This window comes from Anabrus simplex, chromosome 5 (assembly GCF_040414725.1).
Source record: "Anabrus simplex isolate iqAnaSimp1 chromosome 5, ASM4041472v1, whole genome shotgun sequence".
NCBI lineage: Eukaryota > Metazoa > Arthropoda > Insecta > Orthoptera > Tettigoniidae > Anabrus > Anabrus simplex.
Genome location: NC_090269.1, coordinates 29,016,610 through 29,044,100, shown reverse-complemented (window position 1 = coordinate 29,044,100; position 27,491 = coordinate 29,016,610). Strand labels below are relative to the sequence as shown.

The following is a 27,491-nucleotide window of genomic DNA, read 5'->3' as shown; positions in this document are numbered from 1 at the left end:
GGACATCTCATTGAGGAGGATGTCACTTCAGTGGATATATTTATCTGAGAAGCAATTAGCAAAGAAGGGAATTCCACGTTTTCACTGGCACAGTTCATCCTTATTTATAACTAGCAATTAACCCGCGGCTTCGCTCGCGTGGATTTCGTTATTTGATCAAAGTAATCGTTTCTCAGTATTATACTAAGACATTATCTGAAAATTCCTAAAGTATAAAAACTCACCCAAAAATTGAGTTTAATTTACCCCAGAAATTCTTTGTAAACCATGTTTGTGGCATTACCTTTAGGGGCTAAGGCGACCATGCGACATAGAACTGTTCATGTTAGAAACAGTCTCTCTCAAGTCGAAAAAATAAGTACATAAATACACCCCCGTATTCCCACATCTGTAACATCTTCAGTTTTTGAGATATACATAAGTATCCCTATAAAAATAATTCAACCCCTTGATCAGTCCTTCTCCCACCCCACTCCCATTTAAGTGTATTTCTGAAAAAAAAAAAAAAAAAAGTTTCTTCATTTTTAAAGGAGATTCCAAATACCAATTTTCACGTCTGTAACATATTCAGTTTGTAAGATATAAGTATCTTCATAAAAATAATTCAACTATTTTTCACTTCTTTTCACTCCCTGTTAAGTGCCTTCTCTGAAAACAAAAGGGTACATGTTCCTGTATTTTTAAAGGACTTTCCAATACCAAGTTTCTTGTCTCTAACATGTTAAGTTTTTGACATACTGTATAATGTAGGTATATCGGTACTCACTTAAAAAAATCAACCGCATTTCCAATTCCTTTCAGCCCCTTAAATGGATTTTCCGAAAACAACAAAATACATGTTTCGTTATTTTTAAAGGACATTCTAAATAGCAGTTTTCATGTTTGTACGTCTGTAACACCTTCTGTTTTTGAGATAAGTGTATATTCATAAAAACAATTCAACTTCTTCTTTTTCACTTCTTTCCACCCCTCTCACACCTTAAGTGGACTTTCCAAAAACAGAATAAAATACGTGTTTCTTTATTATGAAAGGAAATTCAAAATAACAACTTTCACGTCTGTAACAGCTTCTGTTTTTAAGTAAAGTATCCTCATTAACATATTTCAGCTCCTTATTTACTTATTTCCAACCCCACACCCTTTACGTAGATTTTCTGAAAAAACAAATGCATGTTTCTTTATTTTTAAAGGAGATTCAAAAATACTAATTTTCACATCTGTAACATCTTCTGTTTTTGAGACATAATTATCCTCATAGAATTCAACTCCTTTTTCACCCCCTTCCTACCCATTAAGCTGATTTCCCCCTCCCCAAAAGTGGGTGTTTCATTATTTTTAAAGGAGATTCCAAATACCAATGTTCACATCTTTAACATCTTCAGTTTTTGAGATATAAGTTTCCTCATGAAAAGAATTCAACTCCTTTTTCACTCCACCCTGCCCGTAAAGATGGTTTCACCCCACCCAAAACATGCGTGTTTCTTTATTTATCAAGGAGACTCCAAATACCAATTTCCACGTCCGTAACCTTCAGTTTTGAGATATGTTTCTCCGGAAAAAGAATTCAATTTTGTTAACTTCCTATCACACTCCCCATTTAAGTGAATTTTCCAAAAATAAACAGTACCCATTTCTTTAAAAGAGCTTCATATACGAAGATGATGACTGTAACATCTTCAGTTTTTGAGATATATGCATCCTCGTAAAAGGAATTCATCTCCGTTTTCTCTCCCCGCCCACTACGAAATTGATTTCCCCCCACCAAAAAAATGCGTGTTTCTTTATTCCAAATACTAGTTTTCATGTTTGTAACATCTTTGGATTTTTTGGTATATATATTCAATACAAATCATTCAACTAATTTTTCAATTCTTTCACCCCCCTGTTAAGGGTTTTTCTGAAAACAAAATAATACGTATTTCCTTATTTTTAAAGGAGATTGCAAATACCAATTTTCACGTCTGCAACATGTTAAGTTTTTGAGATATACTGTAGATAATTTTAAAAATTCACCCCCTTTATCAATTCCCCTTAAGTGGATTGTCCGAGAAAAATATTTGTTTTTTTACTTTTACAGGAAATTCCAATTACCAGTTTTCAAATCTGTAATATGTTACTTGCCTTAGATAATTCGCAGATAGAGTCTTTTTAAAAATTCACCCCACTTGTCATTCCTGTTCATCCCCTATTCATCGGATTATCCAAAAGCACAAAAGTACGGGTTTCTTTACTTTCAAAGGAGATTCCAATTTTCATGTCCATAACATCTTCAGTTTTTGAGATATAAGTCTCCTCATAAAAGGTGTTCATTCACTTTTCCTCCATTTTCACCCCCCTTAATGGGATTTTCCAAAAACAAAAAAGTATATGTTTCTTTATTTTTAAAGGAAATTCCACATACCAATTTTTACGTCTGTAAACTTTCATGTTTTTGACATATCGATATCCTCATATTAAAAATTCACCATCCTTTTCAAACCACATTAATTGGATTTTCCAAAAACAAAAATATACGTGTTCCTTTTCTTTTAAAGGAGATCCCGAATACGAATTTTCAGGTCTGTAATATCTTCATTTTCTGAGATGTAAGTATCCGCATTAAAGGCATTTAACCCTTTTTTCACCCTCTTTCACACCTCCTGTTGGGATTTTCCAAAAACAAAAAATACATGCTTCTTTATTTTCAAAGGATATTCTAAATACCAATTTTTACATCTGTAAACTTTTGAAGTTTTGAGATACACTTTAAAAATTCACCCCCCTTTTCACCCCTTTAGCGACGGAATATCCAAAAATCCTCCCTTAGCGACCACCTACATTGTAATATGAATGTGTCCCCAAAATTTCATTCCTTTATGTCCAGTAGTTTTGGCTTGGCAATGATGAATCAGTCAGTCAGTCAATCAGTCAGTCAGTCAGTCAGTCAGGACAAGTTATTTTATATATATAATCTTGACCATATTGGCCAGTGGTAGGTGCATATTGACTTAATCATATTAACTAGTTATATTGGTGCATTGGCCTAGTCAATTTTGTACCAAATCAATTAATTAATTTAATTCATTATACACTCAAGAATAGATGGTATATGTTTTGAGAATATATGGATTCTCTTCTTCAGCTATACATGTTAAAATCACATATTTTTGTAAATACCTTACCAGTATAGGAAAAGGAGGGGGGGGGGCTTAAAAGTTAAAACTGTAAAGATGTACAATAACACAAATGAAAAGTTGGATCGTAATGTCTTGGTTAATATTTCCAATTTTGTCGTCTTCATATAAAATCTACATTGTTATTTGATAATTCTGCAGTTATTGTGGTGCACAACCGTGGCATGGCGTCAAGTGTGTCGTCCTTGTAGCAAAAACACACTTGTCTAGGTCAGAGGTCTCCCGGACTCTCGGACGGTGTCCTCCCTAGAAAACAAAAAGGGTTTCTTATTTTCTCTCGAGATTTGAAGTCAAATATTGGATTCGATAATGCTATGAGAATTACATTTCATTGTAAAACTGTAAATTTTCATTAATAAGGAAGACTGTTCTGCAATAAGTTATCAAACTTAGGTGACTGACTTTCAGCTCACATTTCACTGGTAAACGTCTTCAGGTTGAAGATAAGGTACAGACCCTCGAGCTTCCATCCGAGGATATTGTGTTGGTGTGGGGATTGAGATGTAAGGAGGAAGCGCGCTGGTGGACGGTTTCGCGGGGAGGAAGGGTGCGGGAAGAGGCTTTCACTTGGGCAGAGTCCGTAACAGTGTAGCAGTAAAGATGTCCTCACAAACCCCTATATGAGCATGCACCAGCCATATCTCCACGGTTGCATACAATAAAATTAAATAATAATTTATGACCTTGTTTCCTCTATTATTTATATTTTAAGAAGAAAAATAATAAATAACTATATCGAAATGTAACATTTGTGACCAGGAATGGATTGATACTACTCCTGAAGAAATGAGGAAGTTTCTTTGATTTTGCTTCAGGATGAGACTTGTCCATCTGACATTGTTTGCATGCTACTGGGGTGACAAAACAATATTTTTTCACAAATTTGTTTGCAGAGTCATTAGTAGAACTCTTCTTTACAAAGTGAAGTAAAGTAAAGCAGCATCAGAACATAAAACATCATTTTACCATGATAATAGTGTAATCCCATTTGTTCATACAGTTCACACTAACCATGTATTAGCACCTATCTTAAACTTATCAGGTCATGACAACAATCGGAATGCAGGTCTGGCTTTCAGTGTGCTGATCACACACATAAATGACTATCAAGAACCTGAAGTAGAGGAAAGTAGCCTAATATAGGGTACCTTTTTTGTTTATAGTATAGATTGGTTGTGTAACTATTTCTCTACATTGCAGAGTGTAATTCAAATTCATAAACTACACATTTCTAATTATAATGCAATTTTTTTTAAATGATTGAAATTGGATTCTTAATATGGGGTGGTGCTTAATATGGGGTGATGGAGGTTCCTAATATGTGATTGGATTTTTATTATTATTATTATAAATTATTAACAAATACATTGCAAATGAGAAATATCCTGGTGGCAATGGCCACTTAGAGTAGTGTAATAATAAAGTTAACATAATTACCCAACAAACAAACAAACAACAAGACTAGGGCAACTAGCAATTCCATGGAAAGAAAATATTACAAGAAATATTACTAGTTTAACTTTCTAAATCCAGCATCATCATATACAAATTCACACACAACTTAATTATTTCCAGTACTTAACACTACGGCTTACAATACTATAGGTTGAGCTTACTACTAGCTTAACATTACAAGTGATAATAAAGTAAAGTTAAAAACATAGGTAATTACCCAACAACAACAACAACAACAACTGCTACTACAACAACATGAGTACAACAAGCAATTGCCTGGAAAGAGAATACCACAAGAAAAATTCCTAGTTTCACAATTTAAACCTAGCAGAAAATCACAATTTCAGTGTCTGTAATTTACAACTTTTGCTTTTCACTCTACACTGGCACTAATGGTCTTCTTAACTGACTTGATACTAGAAGGGAATCTATCAAGACTGCTGCAGGCAATTTATTCCAATCCCTTATGGTCCTGTTTACGAAGGAAAACTTGCCCACATCCGAATGCTGGTTTCTGACCCTAATTTTATGCTTATGATCATTTAAAAGATATTAGAATCATTCCGTATTGATGGTTTTCACTTTACAAAGGTGAAAAAATGAGTGTATCTTCCTAATTCAATACATCATACATTCCATCATTAGACGGAGTAATAACCTAATTTGGCAACCTTTATTTTGGTTCATTTTTTCACCTTTGTAAAGTGAAAACCATCAGTTCAGAATGATTCTAATATCTTGTAATGGAAATGCCATCTAGGCAGGCAAGAAAACTAACCTTTATTGCAATCTCAAAATAAAAGTTGCCAAATTAGGTAATTACTCCGTCTAATGATGGAATATATGATGTATTGAATTAGGAGGATACTCTCATTTGTTCACCTTTGTATGATCATTTCTTGATAAGTATGAGAGAGGTTTCAACCTATTCCTAATACTACTCCCGGCAGCCCTTCCCACATAGCTCTCATAAAGACCCACAGGTGAACTCCAGTTCTTCTAAATTCAAGACTTTCCCAATTAATGGTATTCCTCCTATTCCCGGTTACAAAACGCATCGATCTTCTTTGAACTTTTTCTAGGGAATTTATTAAACCTACCCTGTATGGATCCCAGCACACAGATCAATATTTGAGAATTGGTCCTACCAAGCATTTATAAGCTTTACTTTTGGCACCCGAACTAGCTTTCTTGAGATTCTGCATAATAAAGTGTAACGATCTCCAGAATTTCTTAACTACATTTTCCACTTGCTCTTCTAATAGTAACACCTAAGTACTTACAACTATCAACTTCAACAACACTTTCCCCTTTAATTTTGTAATCCCTCTTTCCTGTCATTTTCTTTTTACTGAAACACAATTTCTTGCTTTTTCCGCTGTGGATTTTCATTTGATTTTCACGTGCCCATCTTTCAATCGTATCTAAATCTTGCTGAAGCAATAGTTTATCCTCCTCTGTCTTTATCTCCTGGTATATGACACAATCATCGGCAAAGAGGCGCACTTCCAATTTTATTGAATTTGGCATATCATTCATGAAAAGTATGAACTGAATTGGCCCAATAATGCTACCCTGAGCCACACCAGACGTAACACTTATTGGAGAAGATAGTGTTTCTCACACGTGCACCCTCTGAGTTCTTCCATTGAGGAGTTCTCATATCCATTTCACAACTCTGATGTCAATACCCATACGGACTAACTTATTAAGGAGAATGTCATGTGGCTCAAGATCGAATGCCTTAGCAAAATCAATTACTATTGCATCAATTCTTGACCCACTGTTGAGCTTATCCGATATATCTTGTCATATGGAACAGAGCTGACTTTGCAGGAGAAGCCTTCCCTAAAACCATGCTTCCCCTTAAATAGCATTCCAGAAGAGTCCCATTTTAACCTCGAATAATCTACTATTAATTGCTCCATTTGTTTGCATACGATTGACGTCAAACTTACCGGTCTTTGGTTATTCAAGTAGCTCTTGTCACCTTCTTTGTGAATAGGAACTATAATGACCGATTTCCAATCTTCTGGAACCTTTGTCTTATTCAGTGATATATTAAAGATTCTTATTTAATATAGTAGGATCGCTTCACCCCGAGTTTAAGTGCCTCTCCGGAAATAGAATCTGGCCACAAGATTTACTTCTTCTGAGTTTAGAAAGACCTTTACGCAATAATAAATCTTTAATTTGGAAATCGTTATTCGTTTTTGGAAAATTGTCCCTGAATAACTGTGCTGCCGAATTAAAAACCTTTCCATAGTGCTTATTTAATGCTTCCGCTTTATCTATATCTGTTGTCGCCAATAAATCCCCTCCTACACAAAGAGAAGGAACTGACTTGTTCTCTCACTTCAATCTTTGTATATATTTTTAAAAAGGTTCCAGGAATTTCAGTTTTTGTTTAGGATATTGTCAAGATATTTCTCTTCAGCCATTTTCTTTTCTGCTAGCAAAAGCTTCACCAAACTTCTATACTCTGCTTGGCATGCATTGTTATTATTTTTCTGTTGAGGGCTCTCCTAGTCCTGTGTTTAAGTTTCCTAATAGTTGTGGTGTAGTACAGCGGATCTGAATTTTCCCTTGGCCACATAACATATTTCAAAATCTTGCTTCTGCTGATGCTATTATGAAGACTGAAGGATCTGGAGGAACAACTCTATGAGGATAAGACAGCTAGTGCAAGAATAAATAACATGAACTCTGGGGAGTTCAAGCTACAAAAAGAGAGTTCAACAAGGATGTTTTCTTTCTCCTTTTCTGTACAATATTTATGGAGAATGTGTGGCGAGATCTGCAATGGAGGGATGGACTGAAGAGTTAAGAGTGGACATGGTCAAGACCTGTGACACTACCTTCATTGCTGTTAATGAGAACAAACTAGCCATACTTCTCAAAAGAGCTGAAGGTATATATTGTAGCTCTAGTAGGGAGATCAACCACTAGAAAACAAAAATGACTTGTTGGCAGATGAATCACTGAAGGTTTATAAACTGTATCTGTATATACATGCCTTGGTTCAACTGTCACAAACAATGGAAATCGTACCAAAGAGATCAGGTGCATTATTATAATGGCAAAGAAGGTAATGCTGGAAATTACTCCTAACTGCACAGATCACTCCTTTTTAATCTTGGTGAAGGTATTTCCAGTCTGAACACTTATCTTTTCCATCTTCTTTTATAGAGCTGAAACATGGACTTTCAGTACAAAAAAAAAAAAAAAAAAAAAAAAAAAAAAAGAAAGACTTCATGTTCAAAATGTGGTACTGGAGAAGAATGCACAAAATTCAATGGATAGAACGTAGAACTAACATGTCTTTTTTAAAGGAACTATAAGTAGAAAAGAGACTATTCATTCTGTCTTCAATACCAGATACCTGGAAGACCTCCATTACAATAGTGTGATTAGATCAAGTGTGTCATTGGCCATTCAGTAAGCTACTTAATGGAGAACTTGCATAATAATATGAGGATCATTCTTGAAGACTGCTGAGGAATACCACAATTCTCTGTAACAAGGGAATAATCAAGAAGGAGAAACAGGCGCCGGTATCTATTCTTTGCAAGGAGAAGTGTAACTCAGGATGGGAAATACATACGATATAGTTAAATGAGACCAATTATGATAGGTGTAAAAGTTCAAATGTTGGGGATCATGGGTAATGGAATGATGATAAAATTAAAGAACTAGGATTGCAGCAGGCAATAAGATTTGTGTACTCATGTTGAAAGTGCTCAGATTACATGTCCTTAGAATGAATGAATGAATGAATGAATGAATGAGATTGTTTTCCAAACAGAAGTAAGAATGGTGGAGAATGTGATAGAAAAACTGAGTAAGACCTAAAAGAGAAATGAATGGGAGCAATGTAAAATAAGGACAAATAATGAATTGATCTTTCTATGATCATCCTAATATCGTGTCTAAACTGTAAATGGATATGTAGAGGGAATGGCAGGTGGTTCCAAAGACATACAGACACTGAGCAAACAAAATTTTCAACCTTAGAAAGTATTATTATGTGGAGGATGATTTAAGAAGGCAATAAATTGGAGTAAAATGCTGAAGGTCATGAAGCTTGAGCTAACGTCCTGAAGAGGAACCAAGATCCTAAAATTGCTGTAGCACTAAGGAGTAGGCATACATTCAACCCTCCACAACAGATTTGTCAGTGGAGAGAACTAGTCTGATAGATGTAAGTATGAGGGATGTTTTATATTTATTTTATTTGTTTGTGTTCTTGTTTGTTTATTTGTGTGTTTGTTTGTTTGTTTGTTTGTTTGTTTTGTATACAGTAGTGTTAAGTCTTCCTGAATGCATGTTATTTCTGTTGAATTTTTTCCCTTTCTTGTTTGTAACAGGTGGTTATTTGTCACTTTAAAAAAAGTTTTTTGTTTGTTTTGATAACAATTTGCTCTGGGTCAAAATTTATGACTGCAAATCAAGAGTATAACTGATTAATGAACGTTTGTATGATCATTCTCAGAGATATTCATTGTTACTCTTGTGTTATGTTCTTAGAACAGGAGGCATTTAAACCTCTACAAGACAATGTTGTTCTGAGCTCAACTGGTAGAATGAGTCCTCCACAAGAGGTGCGTTATGGCTGTATGCTGTGGCTGATGTGCATGGCTACTTCTCTCTTGTTTGTGCTGCTGCTCACAAGACTAGTGCTCTTGACTACAGACCCTACTGTATTGATATGGAACAAAGGAGATAATCCTGACACAGGTAATGAACGGGAAAGAGGGAAAATGACCATGATCATAAATACCAGTATATTTAGGTAAAATAATTGTGCACTGGTATTTAAAAATACCTAAGAAATAACAGAGCTTAAATAAGCTTGTTCTATCCATTGTCATAGACAGATGTTGCATCTGTTTGGGTAACTGCATCAGTTGCAGATCCAAGGTATGAATCTTGGTAACGATGGTGGTTATTGTGTGATTTTTTCCTTCCCCTCCCCAGGTTTTTATATGTTCACTAGCTCCTTATGTTTAAATCCTGGACACCTACCATGACTCTACAATTAAATAATCACAGTTGCACATACTGTCACAGAAATCACAATAACCCAGTTAGTTTAGCAGACTATTTTTAAAGAAGTATACAAGACTGCTGACCATTGATGTGCCAAGCGTCTGCAAATGAGTAAATAATTGTCATACATTCATATCTAAACCTGTGGCCACTGAATTAGGCGGGTGAAGAAAGCTGCGCTGTTGTCAGATATGGGAATGGTGAAGCGACAAATGGTCGAGATTTTTTTACCTCTGAGCACGGATTGGCAACACTGACTGTGCAGTGTTGTCTAGTCGAAGCCGGTCTGCTCCAGGTCCACGTATTCTTTAAAGTAGTCCTCTTTTCTATTTTATGTAGTCCAATAAATTGCATTCAAGTATTTAAAGTTATATTGTAAGCTGTAAACAAATGAAAATATTTAAATAAAACTGATACAGATTAATACATAACCCAAAAGTACTTACCATGCCCTGTGCCCTGCGCTGGCGTGCGCAACCCAAATGATCTCGGCTAGCAACATTTATATGGCCACTTTCCGGGGCATTTTCTAAGAAAATTAAAAGACCCATGGAAACATGTTTCAGATAAAAAATTAAGTCAGACGATTTTCTACATTTTTCCTACAGCATTTTATTGACTGAAGAAAGAAAACTGAGGCCGCTTACTGAAAATTTCATTACATGATTTAACAGATTTAAATTTACTTGTTCAGATTTTTATTCTTAATAATTATTTTAATTTGTTTATGTGGAAAATAATTATACCACTGAAATTAGCAGTCTTTCCTGAAGCTTGTAGTATATAGTAATTTGTTTTGCAACATTGTAGGAGGTAACATCAGTAGCTTGGGAGAGAAGAAACTGCCTCGTGCTCCGAAATGATGTGCTCAGTTACAACCTTGGCAACAGTGTAATTTCTCTGACCCACCTAAAATGGTGGCCCCGACTATAGTTACTCTTGTTTTTGTTTTTGTCTGCATATGTCCAAGCTGAATGTTTCTAGTTTCTAACATGAAATTACTGTCTTTTAATTTTTATGTTATGATATTTCTCAATCAGTGCTTGTCTGATGTAGTAAGACTTGTGATAGTCACGGCTGCTTTTACTTTTGCCATTCACAGATTTAAATCAGTGGCAGTGGGTGACAGTGCTGCATGTTTGTGATGTCATTGTCATATATGAATATTACATCATTTATAAATCTTTCATGCCAGGAATAAAGAGTAGGTAGCTGCATTTCAGGACATAAATTTGAAGTTTTAAAACAGAGACAATATTAATTATAGCTCGTTTGAAGTAAATAGGCTTACATCAACATATTTCAGAAAATTGTATTTTCAGTTTTTAATAATAGTTTCCTTCTGATAACTGCTGGAAATTAAATCAGTGACTTGTACTACAAGAACCTGTTATAACATGACTTATACTCTAACCAACACAAAAGATATAGTATCATTTTGAAGATTTTTTTTTTTGAAATGGATGTGTTCCATATTGTCAGTCTGATGATATGGTCAAATTTGCTACATATCTTTCATGACAAAGCAAACTGACCAATGGGTTGGGATATTGTACTATATGTGAAGTACTTATTTGATTATTTTTTGCATGAAGGAGCTATACCAAATGAATGGAGAGTTGCTATAGTAGCCCCTGTGCATAAAGGAAAGGGTGATAGACACAAAGCTGAAAATTACAGGCCAATCAGTTTGACATACATTGCATGTAAGCTTTGGGAAAACACTCTTTCTGATTATATTCAACATGTTTGCAAAATTAATAACTGGTTTGATAGAAGGCAGTTTGGGTTTAGGAAAGGTTATTCCACTGAAGCTCAACTTGTAGGATTCCAGCAAGATATAGCACATATCTTGGATTCAGGAGGTCAAGCGGACTGTCACGAATGATAGGGTAGATTATGGGAGACTACTGGAAAAAGTAAGTGCAATTGAACTAGACAAAAGGGTGACTGAATGGGTGGCTATATTTCTGGAAAGTAGATCTCAGAGAATTAGCGTAGGCAGACCCTGTAATAATTAAGAGGGGAATTCCTCAAGGACCTTTATGTTTGCTTATATATTGAAACGGGAATGCCCTGCGAGCATTCACGTTCATGTATTTCTTGAGAGGAACTTGCTAACACCCGACTGTATGCATTCAAAATGAGCGCCGAGCGCGCAGGCATTGTGGAAGACAGCATGCAAACTAGTACTGCTCCAGAAAGCCAGCCAAGGCCAAGTGATGTCACACCGAAGGTTCTCTCTTGTTCTATGGCATTTCATCATGAATGGAATGTAATATCATAATTTCGAGAATGTCACCTTGTAGGCTTGAACAATAAATGCTGCTAGCCAAAATTTCATGTAAATCGACGGAAGGATGGCCGAGATATAAATTTTTCTAGACGCCCACATGCGCAACCACACCGTCCGACCTTCGGCAATAAAAGGGAGTCGCCAGCCTTGAGTAAAGGTCATCTCTCACCAAACTAGGGATCAACCAAACACACCTGTATTTTTTCGGCTGGGGTGCCCTCACCTCTAATTGCAATTCAGTCGGCCCAAGAAAGCATAAATAGGCAGAAGCCTAGTTGGCTGTCGCCTCCCCAAAAAACCATGTACACTTGTCTCATAACAGGTGTGGACACCGCAGTCACAGAACACTCCATCCGGACAATACTTCGCAAGTCCGGCTACCGAGTCCACGATGTGCGCCGACTCATGGATCGAGCAACCTCCCGGCCCTCAACACAGGTCCTGGCATATCTACCTGACAGAGAGGATAAAGAAGCCCTGGAAGCCCGCGGAGCAGAGATCGGCAACAGACGATATACAGTGGTAACAACCCCTGATTACATTCTCCAACAAATGGTTGATAATCCCAACACTCTCCCTGCCGTTTATGAATATCAACCTAAAACAGTCCATGAGCCCCTACCGCTTCCCACCTCCCTATCATCCACAGCAACTACTTATACTACTACCACCATCACTACCTCGGCCTACGCCCCTCCTCATACTTCCACCATCACCACCACGGCAACCCACCCCTGCCCAATAATGTCAATACCCATCACTTCCCAAAGCCCCTCACCACTCAGCCATCAGTAACCCCCTACCAACCAAGGAGATGCAACCAGCACAGCACAGCCAGCACCACAGAGTACAACACTCCCGCTCCCTTCCCAACAACCCTCAACGTCGCCCATCACCCACCCATTCCCCAAACCAACTTCCTCCTACCATAGATCTTCTCCGCCTTCTAGCCACGTCCATCACCAACATTACAACAACCCTCCATTTCCTCACATCCCAACTCTACCCCCTACCAAATTCATGTCTAACTGGCAATCTGTATCACCACTATATGTACTTGTAAACCGAATTGTAAAGCATATATGTCACTCAATGTAACTCAATATTGTAACTCATATAAAAAATTCTCAATAAAAAGCACGAGATCAGAGCTGCACCCCTTAGCCAAGAGGCCAAACCCTCAGCACAACCTCAACATGCATCACCATTTCTTTTTCCCATCCAACTCCTACAAATCCCCAAACCCACCAAATCTCCTGGCCAGAGTGAAGGCGTAACCTTCTAGGTGGCCCGCACCTCCCCTTCGGGGAGGGGAATGAAAACATTCCCCGTGGTCCTTGGTCCTTGAGTAAAGCAGTATGCGGTGAGTGCGTGTGCGAGCAAGCACATCGTCGCCTCGCTATACAGTTCATTACTCCGTCCGGATGAGTACATGGGTTCGAAAGTGTTCGCATTGAAAGCCTTCTCCTTGGACTTTGACTTTGCGAGTGAACGAAAGCTTATTTTTGTTTCTATCAGTCTGAAGAGCTGTGCAATTGTATTTCGTTTGTGGATTGTGAATTTAAAGAGACTGTACGTTTGAAACTGTGCTGTAGTTGTTTCCTCTACCGTGTTAAGCTATCTCGTAAAATTGTGCCCTAGCAACTGAACAATTCTTTTACGAACAGTATCACGTTATTTTGTAAAGAACAGTGCCTACTTTTTTTCCCTTAAAGACTGTGTCTATCACTCCGCAAGAAAACAGTGTTAATATTTGCTAGCATAAACTGTGCCAATCTTCATTTCATTCAAAGACTATGTCAATTCCCCTCAAAAAACTGTCTAAAATTATGCCTCAGTGATAACCTTGCCTCTGAGAAATTACGACATAAACTGTTTCTTTATATTTTCGTAGAAGCTCTAATTTATTTCAACGAGAGTGTGCGTGCTGTACTCATTGCATACAGTGCAGAGACTGTATCCAAAGATTTTAATTAATTTTTTTGAGATTGAGTGAAGTGCTTAATTATTGCATCTCGGAAGGTTCCAGATTGCTTTCATTATTTATTATTTCAAGTGCCTACTGCATTATTCTCATGGAACTGTGACTTTGATTTCATCTTTGTTTCAAAAGTGCGTCCAACACCATTTGCTGCGGAAACTATTAAAAAATGCTTCGCCTTAATTCGCAGTGCGGTAGAAAAGTATTGCACCAGATTCCCTTGATGTTCTGTGCGGAAGTTTTTCATTTCTCCGCTCCTTAACAACTATTTCACACTGCACGATCTGCCTCAGGTTCGAGTTGCTGTCAACATCCAGTGCTGAGACAACACCAACGACGCGGGACGTCGCTGACGATGAAAGACGACGCCGCAGAATGTCTCCTCCACACCTTCAAAGGCAATCTCACAATACATCTGTAAAAGGTGATATAATTCCTTTGCTTATCTCTTGAATAAACTGCAAGTTCCACTTTAATCATAAATTTATTTCACTACCCTTCTCTCATACTCTCTAAGCATGAGCCGTACATGCCTTGACGTTATCCATGCTCTCCGACAAATTGAAGTACGGGCGTTCCTGTTTCAATATATACATAATATGAGTAAAGAAGTTGAATCAAAGATGAGGCTTTTTGTGGATGATGTTATTCTGTATAGAGTAATAAATAAGTTACAAGATTGTGACCAACTGCAAAATGACTTTGATAATGTTGTGAGATGGACAGCAGACAATGGTAAATAGTGATAAACGGGGTTAAAAGTCAGGTTGTGAGTTTCACAAGTAGGAAAAGTCCTCTCAGTTTTAATTACTGTGCTGATGGGGTGAATGTTCCCTATGGGGATCATTGTAAGTACCGATGTGTTATTATAAGTTAAGATCTTCATTGGGGCAATCACATAAATGCACATGGTTATGTGGGGAATTAGGGGTTGTAGTAAGGATGTAAAGGAGAGGGAATATAAGTCTCTGGTAAGACCCAGTGTATGGGACCCTCACCAGGATTACTTGATTTCCGACATAAGAGTAACATTACTAGGAGGACTTGGGAGAAAGAAGACGAGCTGCTCGACTAAGTGGTCTGTTCTGAGTTGTCAATAGAGAGATGGCGTAAAATGACATTAGTAGACAAGTAAATTGAGTGGTGAGTTGAAAGTAGGAAAGATCACAATATGAAGATGAAGTTGGAATTCAAGAGGACAAATTGAGGAAATTATTTGCTTATAGGAAGGGGATTTAGGGATTGGAATAACTTTCCAAGGGAGATGTTAGTAAATTTCAAATTTCTTTGCAATCATTTAAGAAAAGTCTGGGAAAACAACAGATAGGAAATCTTCCACCTGGGTGACTGCCCTAAATGCAGATCAGTAGTGATTGATTGAACTTGAAGTTGCTGGTGACTAAGAAGGGGTAAGGATAGGATTTATACCTGTTTGTCTTGTATTTCAAAGATATGTGCAAGAACAGAATGCAGAACTCTGATAATTAAGAGAAAGTATTTCCTAACATGTCTCAAGCACAAGAAATGCATCAGCAGAAATGACCTCATTGGGGGCTGAGAAGAGATGGTTGTAGAAGAACTGGGACTGATGAAGAGAAAGCCCATCAATTTGAAGATGTGGAGATTGTCCTTGTCCTTTCATGTTCTTATGTTTGTCCTTGTTTACTCTTACTGTCCTCCCTCTTTGCACACCGACCTGCCATTGTGTTTGTCCTACTGTGTGTCCCCTTTCTTGCTCCTCTCCCTATGTATAAAACTTTATTTTCTTTCATGAAATAAAATTTGCATGAATTTTCACAACCTCCTTTTTTATTACCAATTTAAACAACCTAAAGTTCCTGTTGAGGTATTTCACCTTTTCTCCGCTAACTCTTCTATTTTTCAAACATCACTTTATCAATTATTCAACTTTCCCTTGCATTGTATAACATTTCCTGCCCACCCATCATTTTTCCTTATTATCTTAGAGTATTTTCTCAAGCAGATATAATTCTCAATTTTCATTCAATTTTTAAATTATCATTAATTGTTATTGTAAATTAATATACATATTTTAAGTAAGATTTTCCCATCGGGCAGAGAACGCTGGCCTTATAAGCCCAACCTGGCAGGTTCGATCCTGGCCCATCCGGTGATATATGAAGGTACTCAAGTAACATGTGCAGCATAGGATTTATTGAACCTCACAGGCTTGTGCCCAATACATAGTTCAAATCTGAAATAGCCTAAGCAATACACAGAAAAACCTATCAGTAGTACCAAACTATACTTACATGCAATGACCAATTAACAGAATACATAAAATAAAGTAAAATAAAATTAACGGCAATCTGGCACAACAAACACTGTCATATGGCCCATGATCAACTCCTTATCGGTGATCCAATGGCCATGGCAAAACAGCAACAGAATAATAAAATAATAAAAGGGGTAAAATAAAAGAACATTTTCAGTCAGCACATGTCGTTTAAAAACATTCATATCTCTTCCAGCTGGGCTCTCAACCTAGCACAATCCAGACTGTACGCTGACCCCTCTGCTGACCTACTCAGGTTGCAAACCCAGCTTTAGCATTACATCATCTGCTGTGCTGGTGTGCCACATTCTCCTTACGTTTCATTTGTAATATGCACTACTTCCTATTTACTAAGCGCCCTAACCTAATTAAAACTCCAAATATATTAACTTGCCAACCATACATAATCAAGATACCTAACTATTAGACATATTAAGAACGTATTTACAAACTCTCCATACATACCACAGCATCACAATCATCTTCCAAATTAAATTATACCACCTCATCTTATTCTTTCACCAATTACCGTATCATATGTATAACTTAATCACTCTTATCTCAACCACATTAATCACTTACAGACAACACTACAAATCCTCCAGTAACTTACTCACTCTTAGCCATCACTACTCCTATCACATTTCATCTTCATATTTCACTAACTTTCTTATATTATTTTCACCAGTAACTTACTCACTCTTCACTCTCATCATATTAACATTTTTTATTTTTTTATTATAAACATAATCACCCTTAACATTCTTCATTCCAATTTACCATATACCCGCCACAACCCCAAAACAAACTCCAGCACCTACCTAATTTAGCTTTTTAACAATACCGTACTCTCAGACCAGACCCAATGACCTTACAACCACACTTACATACAATAGAGCAGCAATAATCATCTCACCATTCATACATATACCAACCATAATCTCGTATTGATATATTTTTTTTTTTTTTTTTTTTGCTAGTGGCTTTACTTCGCACCGACACAGGTAGGTCTTATGGTGATGATGGGATAGGAAAAGCTTAGGAGTTGGAAGAAAGCCCCAGCATTTGCCTGGTGTGAAAATGGGAAACCACAGAAAACCATCTTCAGGGCTGCCGACAGTGGGATTCGAACCCACTGTCTCCCGGATGCAAGCTCACAGCTGCACGCCTCTAATCACACGGCCAACTCGTCCAATCATATTGATTTTGACCCTTCAATTCGCTTACTATATACCACCAACTCAACCTCTTATTCCACATCTTTCTAGCCATCACATTCTTTACAAATAATAATGCAGCAATAATCATCTTACCCTACATACATATACCAACCATAATCACATCTTATTTTCATACTTACTCTCATTTAACTTGCAAGCCCCTTTCCACATTAAATTAGAAATATGCCATCAATTCTTACCAAACGCAAACATTCCAGCTAAGCTTCACAACCTCACTTTTCCTCTCTCTTTCAATCCAACATTCTTTACATCCCACCACATCAGCCTCTTCCTCAAAACGCTCTTTATTTCACTTATATTTCACATCAAACTCCATCCACCTTACAGCCACAATTAGATACATTAAAACATCAATAAACATCTTGCCATTCAAACATATACCAACCATAATCTCATTAATTTCAACCCTTCTATTCCTTTACTATATAGCACCAATTCAATCTCTTATTCCACATCTTTCTAACCATCATTTTTTTAAAATCATAAACACATATTAATTCCTCCCACCACTCCAGTTACATCCACTCTCCACTTTCTATAATATACATAGAATATAGCAGCCATTTTTCACTATTCACACTCCACATTAAATCCTCTCCCCCTTATAAACAATTTCACCACAAACTTGCTTACTCTTATTTATCGTCTCTCTAACCTGCACAATTCACAATCACTCTTTAATTACACTATACATACCAAAATAGTTATCACAATACACAATCACACTTTAATCACATTAGGCTTAGCAAACTAATTATTACCTAGCTCACTTGCTAATACTACATGCCTTTACTCTTACATCTACTAACTATCTTCCCTCCTTGAGCCACTAGCTCACTGGGACATTCTATAACCAATAATTTTTTTCTTAACTTTCTACTTCTCGTTAATATACCCTCCTCCTTTTTATGCTTCTTTCCCCACAGATCTTTTAGACTCGTGCTTCTCCCTCTCTTCAAAGCCTCCCCTTTACTAAGTACTTTATCTCTCTCAGACCTTTGTGGTACTTCTCCATTTTATTTAAACAGCCTTCCCAGCCAACCTCTTTACTTGTTTCACTGATTATGTTCCTGTCTGCTTCCCTAGACGATTCCATTCTCTCCCTATTAACCACTGAGCTATCTTTATCAATATGTATGACCACTCCATCACAGTGATCACCTCTCTGTCTCTCCTCTAAAGCAGTTTCCATGACCTCACTGGTTCCTGTTCTTCCCCTTTCACAATGTCCATCTTCTCTGGCATGGTTTCCCACTTCGAGCCTTTCTTCCACTCTCGCCCCAATAACTTCATCCTGCTGAATCCTTTCTTCTAGTTCCAGTAAGTTTGTCAATGACCAGAATCTTATCCATCTGCTACTAGTCACTACTAATTGCTGGTCCCTAATGTAAGCTTTCAATCCTTGGTGTCTGTCCCTCACTAAATGTTTCTTGAGAACTTTTAAATTCCTGATCTCTTCACTTCCCATGTACCTCTTAACCCTTTCATTCCCAGTGTTGTTCCTAGACAACATCGTATTTAAAGCTGTTATGTACAGTATTATGTTTATCAATCCTTGAAATACCCTTGTTGTTGAGGGACAACAAGCTTCTAGTATGGTATTTTGCCACTTGGTGGTGCGTGAATCTACTTCAGATGTATTAATCTCTTTGACTTGGATCTCAGGTTAAGTTGCTGTCTAGGGATGGCTGTTTGTGTAGTGTATTTATAATCTTTTGATTGTTATTTCAGCAGTGAATTGTTATTTCTTTGTTACTTTGGTGAAGGTTATGCCTGCATTATTGCTGTGATATAGTAATTATCAACTAAATAGTTTATGAATTGATAATACACCTCAATAAACATGTGTGTTGTCCATGAACAACATTGGGACTACAAGGTTAGTAATTGTCAAGATCCAAATAATACTATATTTGGCTGTTTAGATTGATAAAATGAGTGAAAAGTGGAGATTCAATTCTCACAAGTATTCCATTTACTTTATTTCAGGTGGTACTATTACTGGACTACTAGATGGGTTTCAATTATAGGCTAAAACTACGAAAGCTTGTGTATGTTTATAACTTTTGGTAAGCTAAAGACAGTTTTACAATGGAACATTTGGATTTAGAAAATATGACTATTGAGGAAATTCATGAGCTTGTTGATGGTGTAAATGATGGAAATTTATCAGAAATTAGTGATTTCTCAGATGATATTGATGATGATGAGCTCTTCCGTATATGTGATAAAGTGTGTGGTACTGACAAAGCTCAGAATGTCGATACCATTAGTGAAGTTCATTCACAGCAGTCTCTGCCATTTAACCCTGAAATAACTACCTGCAGTGTATCTGATGTAAATTCGTCTTCACCAGGGACTACTATAACTTCAAATTTATCCAGTGGTGCTTCATTGTCTAAGACAATAAGTGCAGAAATAACAAACAGTGTCCCCAACAAAACAATTAAACGTAAAGATGAGTGGAGATTCAAAAAAGTAGATTTTGAACCTCCAAACACCACATGGGGCAATTATTTACCCCCGTCTCCAACAAATTTGGAAACTCCTCTAATGTATTTTAAAACTTTTATTACAAATGATATTATAAAAGAAATCTGTATTCAAAGCAATTTGTATGCTCATCAAAAAGATGGAGAGGTACTCAACTGTACTGAGGTTGAAACTGAGCAGCTTCTGGGGATTTTGCTCCATATGGGAATTGTAAAAATGGCAGCTACCAAAATGTACTGGTCTTCATCATGTAGATACTCTCCTGTTGCAGATATAATGAGTCGAAATAGGTTTCTAAAACTTATGAAATATTTTCATATAGTGGATAACACTAAACAAAAACCAAGCACTCACCCAGAACACGATAAATTATTTAAAATAAGGCCATTGCTTGACACTCTTCTTCAAGGTATGAATGCAATTCCAGTCGAAGAATACAATTCTGTCGACGAACAGATTGTGCCATTCAAAGGTCGCAGCTACTTGAAACAATGTATTCGAAACAAACCCCACAAATGGGGGTTCAAAATTTTCATGCGAGCAGGTTCATCTGGAATTATGTATAATTTTCGTCCTTATGTGGGCAAAGGCACCTGTGGTGATTTCGGACTTGGTTTTTCTGGGGACATCGTAATGGCACTTTGTCAAGATTTACCCGAAGGACAAAATTTCAAAGTTTTCTTTGATAACTGGTTCTCATCCCTGCAACTTGCAGTAGCACTAAAAGCTAGAGGTATACTCTGTGTTGGGACAATTAGACAGGATAGAATGGGAAAATGTCCTTTGGCAAATGAGCAAGATCTGAAGAAAATGGGGCGTGGTAGTAAAGACTGGAGAGTTGAAACCAAGTCTAACCTTTCCCTGATTCGGTGGTTCGATCGGAAAGCCATCAATTTCATATCATCATATGCTGCCATAGAGCCTGAATCGAAATGTAAGAGGTGGTGTGCTACAGAAAAGAAGACTGTGGAGGTGGATCGACCATTTGTTGTAAAAGAGTACAACACATTCATGGGAGGGGTCGATAAAGCTGACATGCTTCTGGAGCTTTATAGAATTGACATACGATCGAAGAAGTGGTATATGCGACTGGTATTCTGGTGTCTAGGGGTAGCAGTCGTAAACAGCTGGCTGTTGTACAGGCGACATCAAGAGCAACTAGGGAAAAAGTGTGAGTACTCTCTGATGCAATTTCAGGCTGATATATCAACAGGCCTGACAAAGAGTGGGAAAGTCGATGCGAAAAGGAAAGGGAGACCCAGCAGTAGTGAGAAGAATCCAAAGAAGAGAAAGGTGCAAGTCTCAAGAAATCCAATTGCTGATGTCAGATATGACAATGTTGGCCATTGGCCAGAATATGATGTGAAGCAAGGCCGGTGCAAACTTTGCCCGAAGGGCTTTGCACATATCATGTGCAGAAAATGTGGTGTTCATTTGTGCTTGACAGCAAAAAAGAATTGCTTCAGTGACTATCACAAGAAGTAGTCGTTGCATGTTGAAAAAACATTGGGGTCTTTATTTCGGATGTAATTGTTTCATAATGTATGTATTTTATTTTTCATTATTATTTTCATTTTTGTACTTAGTATGATTAAGAGTGAAAATTTCACCAAATAATGTGTATATTATTCCAGATTTTTTATAGTTTCCATCTGTTGTGTTAGTATTGTATTTCCCTTTTCATTTGACCGTCGAGTCCCATTGTTGTTCCTGAACAACATGATGTAAAAAATAAATTATTTGATAAAAAATATTAAACAACAAATGTTTGTGTTTAGTGCATTGTATTAATACAGAAAATACTGAATTAAAAATTTTCCACAGCTGAATTCATAATGTGGGAATGAAAGGGTTAATCCAAATTTTTTCGTTCTGAATGTTACCCCCATTTCTGATCACTATTTCAGTCATCAAAGTAGATAACAATTTCACTTTTATAGGCCTGTTACCCTGCATTTTACCTATCCTTTCCGCATCGTCTATATCAACTTTGCTAAAATTAATTTTCATTTTAGCTCCACCACTTTATAAACTGTATTCGCTTTGTCCTCTCTCTTATCCTTCGGAACACCATATATAAATAAGCATTTATTTCTTCGATCTGGACTACTGGCCTCTACTTCTGATTTCAGCTTCGACACTTCCTCTTCTAACTTTCTTATTTTCTCTCTTAGTGATGCAATTTCTTTCCCGTTGTTTCCCACTTTGATTGTTGTATCATCTGTTTTTTCCTGGAACCATTCCTTTATATTATCGAACTCCTTCGTTTGCTCCTGTATCATATTTTTAATTTGCTCAAATGGGCAAACTTCTTCTACCACCTCTTTTACCACCTTCCTATTTACTTTCACATCTTCCCAACTCATGCTTCCACTAGATCGGCCTGGGATTCACTTCTACTGCCCCCATAACTAGCATTACCATAATCACCGTTTCTACCAGTATTATCTCCCCCTTCATTCCCACTTACATTTTGCTTCCTACATTTTTTGCTTCTTCTTTCTTCCCTGCCATCTTCCTATAACTACCCTATATTGTTCCACACCAGTCATCTTCCTCAACACTCTTTGCTTCTCTCTTGCACTTTCCTCTAACACTCCCCTCTCGCACTACCGGCACACTCAACCCAGCACGTCTGCACTCGTTACTTACTTAAGCTAGACTGTGAGGAACTCAAGTACATCAGCCTAGTATTGCTAGATTTATTAGGACATTAAAAAACTCCTGCAGTACAAAATTCTGGCACCTCAGCATTTCCAAAAACTGTAAAAGAAGTTAGTGGGTCATAAAATCAATAACATTCTTCTTCTTCTTCTTCTTTCATCTTGGCTGACTATAGACCATGTTAATTCAAATTCAGCTTTTCTGTTTCTGGGCTTTGATCCTCATCCAGAACTCCTTCATCCTTTCACTCTGCAATCTCCTCCTTTCTCTGTCCACGGTGCTTGGGTACGGGATCTAACTTTTTCTTGAAAACTCTTCGTGGTGTTGATTGTAAGCATCCCCGTTGCTGGTTCTTTTCATTGTATTCCCATTTCTTCCAGGTCCTTCTTCACCTCCTGATGCCAGTGCACCGTAGTTATCCTGGTCTAAAAAAAACGTTATTATATCTGATTGGTCAGTCCTCCCGGGTTTATTCTGTAGATAATATGTCCAAAGAACATGGCTCTCCTCTTCTGGATGGTATCTGAAATCTTTTGCATCTGAAGGTATAATTCTTGGTTTCCTCTCTTTCTTTGTGATCCATCCTCTGTTTTTTGGGGTCCCAGTATTTCTCTCAGAATCTTTCTCTCCACTAGTTCCAACTTCTTGACCTATCCTGTTTTGATCAGGTTCAGACATTCAGCTGCATATAAAGCCTCCGGGCAGATCACTGTCTGGTAGTGTCCAAGTTTTACATTGATTGAGATCTTCTTGTTGTAAGTATTCATAGTTAGTTTATATGCCAAGCTCATCTTGTTGATTTTTGATAACACTGCCTCTCTTTCTGACAGCTTGTTTCTATCTACTCTCACAGATATTTGAATTTCCCCACTTTCTGAATACTTCTCTCTTAACTGTCTCTTATCTGCTGTTCTGATGTTGGCCATGTATTTGTGTCTTCTCCAAGGAGATCCGTTCTTCCTGGAATTGGACAATTTGGTTCCATGCCTCCTCTGTTGACTGACAGGACCACAGTGTCATCCGCAAAGGCTAAACAGTCAATTCCAATTCCTGTATTCTTGCATCCCAGTCTTACACCGCTTATTTCTTGAATTTTTTGGTGCCACTCTCTAATCAACTTGTCAAGAACACAGAGTTGAATAGAAGGGGAGATAATCCAGCTTCCTGTCTGACTTCTTCTTCTTATTCTTCTTCTTCTTCCTTTCTTTCTTTCTTTCTTTCTTTCTTTCTTTCTTTCATACCATAATATTCCATCACCTAGTATGTCCATACATTTTAATTTTCCTGTCTATCTTCCTTGTTAGACTATTTACAACATTTTTCAAAATTGTTCAAAACCTTCTCCTATATTTATACATTTTTGCCTCATGGCTGTGAAATACTACAATGTGGCGGCAATATGGTCTGTGCTGGATTTAAGTCTGGAAAATAACTATAATTGGCGTTGCCATAATGAGGTTGAAACATTGTCGAATGTCCTTGGCTTCTGATCCTGTTGTAAAGTCCTCTGTACAATCTGTCATGTGTTAGCTGAAGTATTTTAGGGAGTTCAATATGTCATCCATGAAGAAGAATTTGGAATAACTGTACAAAAAAGCACTAGATGAATAGAAATCATTCCCTACTTCTGTTGGTTCAGAGAAGGGCTTTTACAGTATATGGGATCTTGCCAGGCAGTTTGAAATCAGCTTTAACCAGCCATAACATGTGAACCAGGAGAAAGAAACATTTATGAACCAACAACCCCTTATTTAAAGGAAATGTACACGCTAGAAAAAATACATGTAATAGAATGATGATCGGTCCAGGGGATGCTATAGCATCAAGATTTTCTAACATCTGCTGTGATTTTGAGATCTCCAGTACTCTGATAAAGAGCATTTCCATGGCTGCCCTTTAAAGGATCAGTTGTTGTCATCTTCTGGAAGCAACTTATCATTCATTAGAACATGGTACAAAATTGTAGTGAATTCTTTTCTCTATTTTCTTCTTATGCATCGGTCTATGTCCTTCTGGTTAAATATTTCTCTTTTTGTTAAGCGTTGTCTCACCAACAGGCAATATTATAGTTGAGTAACTATAGCAAAATAACTTCGCACTGTCAGCAGCCTGAAGATGGTTTTCCTTGGTTTTCCATTTTCACACCAGACAAATGCTGGGATCACACCTTAATTAAGGCCACAGCTGCTTCCTTTCCACTTTTAGCTCTTTCCTATTCCATCGCCACCATAAGATCTATCTGTGTCGATGCAATGTAAAGCAAATCATTAAAAAAAAAAAGGATTTAAAAACAACTTTTAAAAAGTTTAAAATCACTCTACTATATTAATAAATGGAAACCACTCTGGCAGAATGCAAATTATTTTAAAAATAATTGAAGGTTTGTATTCTTCTGACCTATATTTATGAGAATAAGGTTGTTGGTTTCTTTACAATTTATGTTTATGTGTGGAGCCAGTGTTATTGATTTACATTTGGGGTTGAAACATGGTTATCCCCGTATAATGATCACCTGTGTGGGTGAGGACCTGTGATAGTATGTGTAACTGTTATTACAGTATATGGGAAAATGCCTCAGGGCTGGAAATATGTCCTATCATAAATGTTTACCTCAAGTTCATATCGAATAAATCTCCAGAATAGCCCTTTTCATAGCTGAAATTTACCCTTTTGTTCCCTAAATAATATAATTTCTAAGGTTTGATGGAGAGTAGTAGTTAAAATGCTCACTCTGAAGGTGTGTTAAAGATTTCATTTTTGAATATTTAAGAGTGTTTTAATATTTAGTTAATTGTTTCAAAGCATTCTAAGTTTTAATTATTCCTTACTTACAGATAACTTGACTCTTCCTGATCTTGTGATTGTACCTAAAGATGTTTGGGCACCTCCACATCAAAGAATGCTTCGTTTGTATAAGCCTGTCTCTCTCGTAGGAGTTGGTGATACAAGTGGGAAAACATGCTACAATTCGACAGAGTGTATTAGTCTTCTGGAGGAAATGGAACAACTGCATATAAATGGCTTACATGAGCCACAAATTGGCTGGAACTTCCTAATTGGAGGTGATGGTATAGTTTATGAAGGTAGAGGGTGGGATCTAGCTTCTTTCTTTCAAGCTAGCAGGAAGAAGAGTTTCCTTGGTGTTTGTTTCTTGGGTAACTATAACAACAGTGAACTGTTGCCAACTCAGCTTGTTGCACTGCAGGAGCTCATGCACAGAGGAATGACTATAAGAAAGGTAGCTCATAATTATAAACTTATGGCAGTTGGACATGGAAAGTTCACAGATGAGCCAAGTAAGAATCTCTTGAAAGTTGTTAACTCATGGCCAAAAGGTTGTGTACAAAACTGTTGGATTAAGAAAGAAACATTAACCTGAAAGAATTTAAAAGTGCTTGTTTTATACAGTACAGTTGTTGAAAGTTTTGAGAAGTATTTTTCTAATATTAAGAAAAGAAAAACAGGTAATTTTGTTAATATTGACTGAAATGTATAAATAAATAAGCAAAACACAACTGAGTTTATTATTAATAATAATGTTATTTGTTTTACGTCCCACTAACTACTCTTTTACGGTTTTCGGAGAGAGTTTATTATTATACAGTACCTGAAAAAATTAAAATTTATACATGTTTTGAATATATTAGGTGTCTTTTTTATTAAATAAGAACAGCAGACAAATGATCTTCCGCCTTTAAATTAGGATAGAAATTGTATTATAAAATTTAGAATTTTGTTAACACATTTGACATTGGCATATTTGTAACGTGCAAACTGCTGTAAGCGAATAAACGTGAGTGGAGTTTTTGAAAGTAGGAAAAATGAAGATAAAGTAGCAATTCAGGACAACAAATTGAGGCAAATATTCATTTATACCAAACCAAACCCCATGGCATAACAGCCCCGAAGGGCCAAGGCCTACCAAACGACCATTGCTCAGCCTGAAGTCTGCAAAGTACGAGGTGTTGTGTGGTCAGTACAACTAATCCTCTCAGCTGTTATTCTTGGCATTCTAGACTGGGGCCACTATCTGACCGTCAGATAGCTCCTCAATTGTAATCCCTGACCTGGCCGGGAATCGAACCCAGGGACTCCAGGTAAGAGGCAGGTACGCTACCCCTACACCACAGGGCCGGCTAACATTCGTTTATAGGATGGGGAACAAGGGGTCAGAATAATTCATCAAGGGAAATGTTCAATAAATTTCCAAGTTCTTGGAAAACATTTAAGAATAGGCTATTCCATATATGCCACAAGACCTGTGGTATTGTCCGATGAATCCTGGTTCCAGTTGTATCGAGCTGATGGGCGCATGAGAGTGTGGCGTATGTCCCATGAAGCTATGGATCCTGTGTGTTAAGAAGGTTGTGTCCAGGTGGGAGGTGGCTCAGTTATGGTCGGGGCAGCCTTCTCATGGTTGCAATTAGGCCCTATTGTTCGGCTGCAGGGAGCACTGAGTGGTGCATGTTATGTGGACATTCTTTCAGACCATTTTAATTCCTTTCTGGCACTAGAGTACCCTGATGGAGATGCCATGTTTCAGCAGGACAATGCACCATGTCACCGCTCTGTGGTGGCACGCAAGTGGCTGGAGGAGCACTCCAGTGAAGTTACGACCATGGATTGGTCCTCCAGATCGCCCGCTCTTAATCCAATCGAATATTTATGGGATGCTGTTGATACTGGTGTACACTTCATGAACCCTGCACCAACTACACCAGACCAACTGTGGGTAGCAGTACAGGGTGTGTGGGTCCAGATCCCTCCAGAATGATTTCAACACCTTGTAGAGTTGATGCCTCGCCATATTTCTGCCATTCTGAGGGCTCGCAGAGGAGCAACT

The 27,491-nt window shown here is 37.3% G+C and overlaps 1 protein-coding gene across 1 annotated transcript in view; it reads left to right on the top strand.

The window, feature by feature from the left end:
* Positions 1–26,163, top strand: part of LOC136874335 (peptidoglycan-recognition protein 3) — a 31,380-nt gene extending 5,217 nt beyond the window's left edge. The window contains exons 2-3 of the mRNA XM_067147975.2: positions 9,156–9,365; positions 25,483–26,163. Of these exons, the coding sequence (XP_067004076.2) occupies positions 9,156–9,365; positions 25,483–26,027 (755 nt within the window). The 3' untranslated portion in view covers positions 26,028–26,163. The remainder of the gene's footprint in view (positions 1–9,155; positions 9,366–25,482) is intronic.
* The last annotated feature ends 1,328 nt before the right edge of the window (positions 26,164–27,491 follow it).